Source organism: Pollachius pollachius, assembly GCF_949987615.1.
Source record: "Pollachius pollachius genome assembly, chromosome: 4".
In the NCBI taxonomy this organism is placed as follows: Eukaryota; Metazoa; Chordata; class Actinopteri; order Gadiformes; family Gadidae; genus Pollachius; species Pollachius pollachius.
In genome coordinates, this window is record NC_136937.1 from 24,657,245 (window position 1) to 24,667,802 (window position 10,558).

General features: G+C 44.9%; 1 protein-coding gene across 1 annotated transcript in view; it reads right to left on the bottom strand.

Annotated features, from left to right (window-relative positions):
• Positions 1-8,899, bottom strand: part of pwp2h (PWP2 small subunit processome component) — a 28,960-nt gene extending 20,061 nt beyond the window's left edge. Inside the window, exons 1-6 of the mRNA XM_079734591.1 lie at positions 8,741-8,899; positions 8,286-8,398; positions 7,871-7,965; positions 7,474-7,573; positions 6,404-6,547; positions 4,201-4,336 (exon numbers count right to left, since the gene is read on the bottom strand). Coding sequence (XP_079590717.1) covers positions 4,201-4,336; positions 6,404-6,547; positions 7,474-7,573; positions 7,871-7,965; positions 8,286-8,398; positions 8,741-8,758 — 606 coding nt within the window. The 5' untranslated portion in view covers positions 8,759-8,899. The remainder of the gene's footprint in view (positions 1-4,200; positions 4,337-6,403; positions 6,548-7,473; positions 7,574-7,870; positions 7,966-8,285; positions 8,399-8,740) is intronic.
• Between the last annotated feature and the right edge of the window lie 1,659 nt (positions 8,900-10,558).

A 10,558-nucleotide genomic window follows, 5' to 3' on the forward strand; every position in this document is an offset into this window, starting at 1 on the left:
GCATGAAAGTTCAAAATCCCCCCCAACAAATTAAACAAATAATCACGTTCCCAGCACCCCCCTAGGTTGTGAGAACGCCCCCGTTGAGAAACCATGAGTTAGAGGGACGGTAGTTGGAGTCAGAGAACAAAAAGAAAAGTTTTAAATTTTGGTGTGCATTTTCTTTGTGGGAAAGAGAGGGCCAGGATAGGAAAAAAAAAAATCAACCAGGGACAGAGAGCATAGAGAGTGTAGGGATTTTTAATCTCAATGTCCCCCGAGATGTAGACCCGGGCCTCGACTGCACCGGCGGACCACATGCACCTCCACCGTATGACAGCGCCCAGGACACCGCCCCATCAGACAATCTCTATCCTGACCTCAAAGCAGAGGAGGAAGTACCCACAGGCAGCGCAACAGGAGTTACCACTCGTAGCAAGGGGCAAACTCAACTATCATTCCAGCAAGCGACGGCCACACCGACCAAGCGGGAACCCGTCGCCAGCCGCTTAAAGAGCCAGGGAATGGCGTTCTCCTCAACTCCTCAAAACGGGGACGGGGGGATGGACTATTCCCCATGATCGAAGTACTGAACGCCCAGGATGGCAGTCCGGCATACATTTTCCGTGCATGGAGACCCAGTGACATTAAGGACATAGAAGAATGGCTCCCAGACCCATCTGCAGTGGGAGGGGCTGCCTTCGCCACATCTCTCCTTGAGATGGCCCTACAACACAAGGCATCCAGTACGCCAACGAAATGCGCAAAGTGCGCTAACTCTGTATGTACAGACTGAACATGGTGGGGTCGCATTCAAGGCGACATTCCCGGGAGTGATGAAGCTGATGTAATGTTCAATTGGGACCAAGGATCCGTATACAGCCGGCTGGTGGAGGGACTCTGCGATCGGGCCAGGGGGGCGTTCCCCATGGTTAGGGAATGGACCGCTATTCGCCAGGTCAAAGAACAAGAAGGCAAGAAGGTGGCTGACCTGGTGGACCGCGTTGAAAAGGTGTTCAAGATCCATGGTGGAATGCCTGTACCAACCGAGTTCAGACTCCGTACGAAGAAAACCTCACCGCCGCCTTCCTGGATGCGTTGGCCGACGAAATATCAGAATTAATAGAGACACTGCATTGGGTGGCGTACCGCCAGACTTGCTTTGATTATAAGTCACGCCACCCAAGCAGAAAACCTCTTCATGAAGAAAGAAGGCAGGACTGTTTTCATTGTGGCACTAAGGATCATTGGATCAAAGATTGTCCCGTCAGAAAGGAGGAAAACGATGAAGCGGCCGGCTGGCAGTCCGCACCTTCCCAAGCATAGTTGTAAATGGCTAAAGACAAAACATTCCTAGTTGATTCAGGGGCAATACACTCAGTGTTGTCCTCCAAGGAATGGAAATATGTAACAAAACTGAGTGGTCGCATTGTACGATTGGTTGGGGCGTGCGGACAACCCTTTACGGTAAAATTCCCGGTCCCGCTCCCCGTACAGGATGCCGATAAACAACTCAAACATTCGTTCTGTCAGACCAATGTCCGACAAACCTGTTGGGGAGAGATTTAATGTGTCTTGAGTGTCATTTGCACCGACACAGGCATCACGGTTACATCCGATGCAAGTCCCATGATCCTAGCATGCTTTTATTCATGGGACTTGCTGCAAGAGGGACCAGGAGCAATAGCTGACATACTGATAACAAACGCACACCACTGCATGCGGAACCAGCCAGAATACAATACATGCCCACAGATGATTTGCATTGTACTACCAGAATGTCTTATGATAGACAATCAGCAGAGGTCGAGGAACTGTGGTTCAAAGATGATTGTGATACAGCTATGATGATGGGACAATTGTTGCTCTGGAATGAGAAGTTTTGCATGTTAAACGTAGCTTCTGACAAAGAAGTAAAGGGATTCTATAGAATCCCAGGCTCAGCCCCACGTGTCCCTTGCAAAAAGAACCGACATGACATGGGCTGAATTGGGCCCATGGGCTGTCGCATGTGGGGGGGCCACGCATGTGATTGGATACAAGACCCGCATGGTCCTGAGGGACAATATTTCTCACCCGCAACAGGTCTGAGACACGTGGGGTGGAGCTTTCGAAACCCGACACTCAAAATGCGTGGTGCTACGGGGGAGTTGCCAGAGTTTTTACTCCCACAGATGATGGTGGATAACCCACAATTGGCTGAGGTCCCTCCCACCCTGTGGGCTAAAAACAAGTACGACGTGGGCCACACACAAAATGTGGAGCCCGTAGTGGTGTCTCCCAAATCAACATACAGGCCAAAACAACCCCAACACAGGCTGCGCCAAGAGGTGATCAACACCTTTTTTCAACTCATTGTTGGAAGCCGGGGTCATAATCCCGTATCCGTATTCACCATGCTGTACCCCAATATTCCCAGTGAAGAAGGCACCTGTTGAAGGGCAACCTACCGCATGGCGGTTTTTGCAAGATTTAAAAATGGTAAACGATGCAGTGCATCCTAGAACACCCATTGTTCCTGATCCTCACACACTATTAACACAGGTACTTGGGAATAGTAAAGGGTTTTCAGTGGTCGACTTAGCAAACGCGTTCTTTAGCATACCGGTGGATTCAGAGAGCCAATTTTGGTTTGCTTTTCAGTTTAATGGTAAACCATATACATGGACTAGGATACCACATGGGTATTGTGAATCACCGGCTATTTTTTCCGCAGCGCTGCACGACAATTTCGCTCATTTAGTTATACCAGTGGGAAGTACGTTGATTCAATACGTAGACGACCTCCTGGTTTGTTCACCTGACTCCGACGTGTGCGAACAGGACACTTTTTACACTATTTATATACAGTGGGGCAAAAAAGTATTTAGTCAGCCACCAATTGTGCAAGTTCTCCCACTTAAAAAGACGAGAGAGGCCTGTAATTTTCATCATACGTAAACCTCAGCTATGAGAGAAAAAATGAAAAAGAAAATCCAGAAAATCACATTGTCTGATTTTTTAAGAATTTATTTGCAAATTATGGTGGAAAATAAGTATTTGGTCACCTACAAACCAGCAAGATTTCTGGCTGTCACAGACCTGTAACTTCTTCTTTAAGAGGCTCCTCTGTCCTCCACTTGTTACCTGTATTAATGGCACCTGTTTGAACTCCTTATCAGTATAAAAGACACCTGTCCACAACCTCAAACAGTCACACTCCAAACTCCACTATGACCAAGTCCAAAGAGCTGCCAAAGGACACCAGAAACACAATTGTAGACCTGCACCAGGCTTGGAAGTCTGAATCTGCAATAGGTAAGCAGCTTGGTGTGAAGAAATCAACTGTGGGAGCAATTATTAGGAAATGGAATACATACAAGACCACTGATAATCTCCCTCGATCTGGGGCTCCACGCAAGATCTCACCCTGTGGGGTCAAAATGATCACAAGAACGGTGAACAAAAATCCCAGAACCACACGGGGGGACCTAGTGAATGACCTCCAGGGAGCTGGGACCAAAGTAACAAAGGCTACCATCACTAACACACTACGCCGCCAGGGACTCAAATCCTGCAGTGCCAGACGTGTCCCCCTGCTAACTACACACCGCCCGGGCAACGAAGGAGTGGCTTCGTAAGAAGCATTTCAAGGTCCTGGAGTGGCCTAGCCAGTCTCCAGATCTCAACCCCATAGAAAATCTTTGGAGGGAGTTGAAAGTCCGTGTGGCCCAAAAACATCACTGCTCTAGAGGAGATCTGCATGGAGGAATGGGCCAAAATACCAGCAGCAGTGTGTGAAAACCTTGTAAAGACTTACAGAAAACGTTTGACCTCTGTCATTGCCAACAAAGGGCATGTAACAAAGTATTGAGATGACCTTTTGTTATTGACCAAATACTTATTTTCCACCATAATTTGCAAATAAATTCTTTAAAAATCAGACAATGTGATTTTCTAGATTTTTTTTTTTCATTTTGTCTCTCATAGCTGAGGTATACCTGGGAGAACTTGCACAATTGGAGGCTGACTAAATACTTTTTTGCCCCACTGTATAACTTAGCCAGTCAAGGCCACAAGGCCAGTGTAGCTAAACCACAGTTTGTATTGCCAAAGGTAAAATTCCTGGGCCACATCATCACGCTGGACGGCAGGTCCCTTAGCGAGGACAGGATAAAGGCAATCCAAAACATGCCAAAACCCATCACCAAAAGACAAATGATGGGGGTGCAGCCGTCTTACGTTCAGGCTGTCCTTCTCGAAGAAGCAGGCCACCACCAGGTCCTTGTGGCCGCCGAGTGAGTAGTAGATGAGGTTGGCCCAGCGCTCGGCTCCAAACACCCAGGTGGACATGTCCTTGCTGCCCACCGCAAAACACCTGCCGGGGACGTACACGCCACACGGTTAACATATCCATCAAAAAGGTAGGTGACAGCTAGAGATGTACGATGCTACACACCCGTCGCATCGCTTGTCGGAAGGATGACAAAAAGCACATTAATATACAACTCAAAGTTAGCTTATAAAATTATATGAGGGGCAGTTTGAATCCCTCCCTGCCCCCTGCTGTGTTTTAGTGTAGTCAAAAAAGCTGTAACCTCATTCAGTAACACTGGCACCGCAACGTGAGTGTACATCACCTAATTAGCTACATAGCAATTATTTTAATAATCGATTAATCTGTCGATAATTTTTTAGATGAATCGGATAAAAAAAGAAATATTTGTAATTTCCGCATTTTTATTCAAAAACTGAACATTACTTCAAATTCAGTGTAGACTGAAGTGTTAAAACACCAGGTTATTGCTCCAATGTCCCGGAACTATTAAAAGTAATATTAAATAATAAAAAAATAAAAAAAACATACAATGTATGATATACATTTATTTATATATATGGGATGTCCATGGTTAACCAGTTAACCGATAAGATCTTTAACCTATAAATACTAACGGTTGAAAAGAAATTAAATCATCTTAATTTCTCTCAGATGACAGGAGATCGTTAATTTTTATTGAAATTGACACCATTTTCAAGACTCCTTAACGATCCAAGTCTTTATTGATAACACTATTGATACTTTTCTATTATTTTGTTGAAATAGAACTTGTATTATTGCGTTAATTGCTGATAAGATGATCATAGCTCAAGATAGGACGTTAAACAGGTCATAAATCCATCTTTACTATCTATTTTATATTGCTGGGAAAACAAGTTTTCACCAAAATCTCAAATTTCTTTTTTTTTGTGTTGCATTTGAACACATTAATCATATTACTGAGCTGATCTGAACACATCACATTTGACACTGTTTGCTACTTTTTTTAAGCTAACTAACTTTATATCCTGCCGATTTTAACATGGATTTAAAAACTGGATTACTATTTTTAACTGACGGGACTTTCTACACTGTCCGGTTGTGTGATTACTACCGCTGCTTTGAATGACTGTTGATGCACGCAGTGCCGACTCCGAGCCCGTCTGCACACCGTCTGCAGCAGCAGCAGCTGACAGAGTTTTTGGTTGGACTAGATGGATACTGAGTTGAAGGAGTTTTTTTTAAGCCAAAGACAGTGAAGGTACAACACTTTTATATAGGACTACAGTCCAGTGTTAAGATATGACCAAAATACAAGCTGTGGTCGCTCACACTAAAGCTCGCTGTGGGCGTGCATGAACCTTGAACCAACCTGTCGGCGGCTGGCTGTTAACAGTGCCGCACCTACGAGTGACGTATTAATCGCGTGACTCAACGAATCGATGACGAATTTCGTTGCCAACGCTTTTAGTAATCGATTTGTATCGATTCGTTGTTGCAGCCCTAGCCAGGAGGTAGAAAAAAAGACTACGCCCCTTACGCTAGAATCATCTCTAGTTCAGATTCTAGAACCTAGCTCTAGTCAAGATTCTAGAACCTAGCTCTATTCAAGATTCTAGAACCTAGCTCTAGTCAAGATTCTAGAACCTAGCTCTAGTCAAGATTCTAGAACCTAGCACCAGTCAAGATTCTAGAACCTAGCTCTAGTCAAGATTCTAGAACCTAGCTCCAGTCAAGATTCTAGAACCTAGCTCTCGTCAAGATTCTAGAACCTAGCTCTCGTCAAGATTCTACAACCTAGCTCTCGTCAAGATTCTACAACCTAGCTCTTGTCAAGATTCTACAACCTAGCTCTCGTCAAGATTCTAGAGGGTATCTCTTGTCAAGATCCTTTAGTCAAGTTTCTAGAAGGTATTTCTATTCAAGATTCTAGAAGGTATCTCTAGTCAAGACGCTAGAAGGTATGTCTAGTTGAGATTCTAGAACCTCTCTATCATCAACATAGATTGATGTGATTCAAACAGTAAAAACAACACAACCTGCCTGTCGGACAGGGGAAAACATTTCAATCTCACAACAAGAGGAATCAAACCGCAGTGTGAACCGGCGTTTTTTGGGTCCACTAACTTGGAGTCGGTGGTCCAGTCGATGCAGGAGGTCTCGTCGTAGGGGCCATAGTATGTCTTGTCCAGCACCAGGGCGTTGTATTCCCGGTGCTTGCCGGGCGCGTGGTACAGCAAAGCAACATTCTCCTTGGTCACAACCAACTTCCTGTCAAAGGAGGAAGCCAACAGCCACATCTTAACGCTCTTATTGTGTCGCTCATCACTTGTCTGTCTCCCTTTCCTGGAGTGGATATTTCACTTAGTTTATCAAACTTTTTGTTCTGTTTTAATTGACAGATATGACGGAGATGCTAAGTCATACCATAATGGTATGTTGATAAGTAATGCTTACACCTAAAGTCTTAAAAAGAGTGTATTTGTAATAAAGTAGGATTTCGTGATATGGGTTTATGAGCCAACTTCCATATAGGCCCGGCCTATTTGCAGGCTGAGGCTGCTCAGGAGGAGCCAAGAGCTGATTGGCTAGGAGGTGATCGGTTATTATGTAAGGATTGCCCCTTTTCCACCGACGGAACCAGCTCAACTCACCACGACTTAGCGTGGCACGACTTGGTTTGGCAGGCCCGTCGTGTTTCCATCTAGAAAGTACCTCTTCAACATGGCCGGGTCGTCATAGCACGCATGCGCGAAACTACGCCACATACGCGACACAGAAAAACATAAACAGAAAGGGTTACGCAAAGGAGCGTCTCCACCTCTGTCACGGTCCACGGCGTGTTCTTGGGCGCTGATCCTACCATGTTCAATAATCAATCACTATTGTTGACTGAAGCTGATGCTAGTATTTAAAGATGCCGGGGGTCGGGTGTCGGACGTAGGGCTCGGATGTAGCGCTCAAAATTATTCGTCCAGTGGCGTCACTCTGGCCAATCAGTGGCCAGCAGCCTGTTTATGTCACAGAAAAGTATCAGATCAGGTCTCTTGGAACCTCGACAGAGTTGAGTCTAAAAAAGTACCAGGTACCTCATTTTGAAGATCGAAACGCAAAAAAAGGCGGGCCAAGTCAAAGCGAGTTGAGCTTGTACTATCGGTGGAAAAGGGGCATAAGCAATGAAATTATTGGCATTTTACCTGCCGTCGGGTGAGAAGCGAATGCTGCTGACAGGTTTGTGGAAGTGGAAATGATGGAGGACTGCTCTGGTGATGAGACTGATGAGCTGCGCTGCACCATCTGCACACACACACACCCATTCATAAAACCAATGCACATACAGATATACAAACAAAATACACACACAAGCATCACACATAGGGGAGACATTCACGCAAGGACCCATAGTAACACAGAAAGGTGTAAATGCAGGTGAGCGTGCACACACACACACACAGAATAACAACACAAATGTACAAAAATAAAGCACACACACACACGTCTACACGATTCTACCGATCAGATTCCACTACTCATTTCAAGTCCATTTATTAAAAGTGTATTGGACTAGAGGTTGTGGCGTGTGGTGTTTCTCACCTTCGTCCACCACAATGGCCAGGCCGCCGTCCGGGGAGAGACCCACACAGGTGATGTTCTTCGCAGTGGAGAACGGCAGGGTTTCAGATGAGTTACTAGAGAGGGAAGAGAAAAACAACCTTCATCAGTGCGTCCTTTTCATATGTGCACACACACATCTATGGGGGAGACATTCACAAAAGGACCCATAGTAATACACACAGGTGCGTTTGCAGGTGAGCGTGCGCACACACACACATCCATTCATGAAACACATGCATGTACAGATTAACAAACAAAAATACACACAAGCAGATGACACAAACATCAAAACAGTTGCCGTGAAGTCCATGTTTGTTTGCATTGTTGATGATCAATACTAGGTTTACTTTATGGAAAATTAGAGCATATGAACATGAAAGTGACCCGAACTTACTTTTTCAGATCGAAAACGGAGACGCGGTTGCCGATCGGGCTGATGACATTGTTCCCATCTTTGGAGAAACTCAAGTTGCCCTGACGATAAACTGCTCCATAAAGATTGGAGAACTGCAATTGGGACACAGTTTAGTTTTATTATCTTATTTTAGGTTCTGACTGAAAAATGGCAGACAGTCCACACTGAGGCTGGCTTGGAAATTCATCAGAATCTGAACTACTTCTATTACATCTAATTGTACTATTACTATTAGGCTTGGTTCCTCAACAGCCACATAGCAGCAACCATACAATATAAGATAAATAAAGATAAGTAAAAAATAAAGATGTGTAAAAATAAGTAGCAGCATAGATCACAATAATAAATAATAATAATGTCAAATAAAGTAGGTAATAATAAGTAGAAAAAACTAAGACAGTGGCAATAAGTTATAGCACTGGTGTATTACTTACCCTGTAAGCAAACTTCATTTTTATAAAGCAGATCTTATACCTTTATACACGCATTTAGAGTAAGCTGGCAATGTTTTATAATACAATTGAATGAAGAACATAGGAAGTATATTCTTTACTCTTCCATAAGCACATCTCATGCAGCCGACTCCAGCCCCACACGTGTCCAGGTTGACAGTGTTGACTTCCGGGAGGTAGAGATCCACAGGACCGCCCTCTGGTGGCTAGGAGGGAGAGATCCACTGGACCGCCCTCTGGTGGGGCGGAGGGAGAGATCCACTGTACCGCCCTCTGGTGGGGCGGAGGGAGAGATCCACTGGACCGCCCTCTGGTGGGGCGGAGGGAGAGATCCACTGGACCACCCTCAGCTGAGGGAGAGCACTCTGAGCCTTTTCCAAATCCAGGGTCGCGACCAAAAATGCAGTAGGGCCGATCTCTCTGAGTGGTCAACGACGTGCGTCGCGACCTAGGTCGCAATGGTCGCTGTGTTGGTCGCTCGTCTGGCTGCTTTCAGTCGCTGTGGTCTCTGGCTGGCTTGGTCGCTTAAAGTCTATGGGCGGTCGTTAATCAGTTAATTTGCATGTTATTAACGTTTTTTTTGCACAGTTGAAGTACCAGAAAGCCATGCTCTCTGGCGAAAGCTACCTACAGCTCTTCATTGCTAATATTATTTTGTACATAATATATCTTATTAGGCTTAATGACATTTAGCAAAACAAATAGGCTATATATAATATATAAAATACATTATTTAAATATGCCCCAAATTACAACTAATATATTTTATTGATACTGATAGAGCAACGATTTCATCATTTTAAACTGTAATTCAATAGAAAAATATTAAAATAATATTAGCAATAAAGAGCTGTAGGTAGCTTCCGCCAGAGAGCATGGCTTTCTGGTACTTCAACCGTCGCAAAAAAAACAGTTAATAACATGCAAATTAACTGATTTACGACCGCCCATAGACTTTGAGGGGCCAAGCCAGCCAGCGACCACTGCGACTGAAAGCAGCCAGATCAGCGACCAACACAGCGACCAATGCGACCTACGTCGCGACCTACGTCGCGACGCATGTCGTTGGCCACTCAGAGAGCTCGGCCTTCCTCCAAAAATGGGTCCCGTTTGTATTAGGCCACAAATTGGCGGCCAAATACAATTTGGATTAAAGTACATAACAGTGCTTAAAAGGATACTTCACCTATTCAGAACCGGCGTTCTATCATTATAAAATTGCTATTGTAATATAAAAAAAAAGTATTTTTTCCCTCAGTCTAACCCAGTCTTCCCTTGGCCCAGCTTTCCTGATCTAATTTTCTCCCGAGATGACATCAAATGACGCGTTTGATGTAATCTCGGGAGAACTTTGCTTGACTGCTAGAAGGGCTGAGGACTGCAAACCACTGGTTCCACAAATTTGTGAGCCCACCAATAAGGAATGAGGGGGGGCGGGAGCTCGCGTACGAGATGTAAACACAAAACCGCGATGTTTCTTCCCCGCTTAGCTAGAGAACAAATTTGCAATGTGAAACAGCCGTGGATTTTGAAAATCTATTGTTGGATTCGGACATTCAGGGCTATTAGTACAAACCAGATTACAGCCAGGAAGAATTGATACAAATAGAGGAGGAGGCTGCTGCAGCTGCAGCTGAACAAGCCTTGCCTGTTGCCGAGGACGAGGAGCTGGAGCACTCCGGAGTGAACTGGTGGTGTACGTGTTTGCTCTGTTCGCCTATGGACACTAACAGAGTCCCTGTGCTGCAGCAAATTTCAGCGATGCCAGTTTATTTTAGAATAAATGGCTGAATCTGGCGA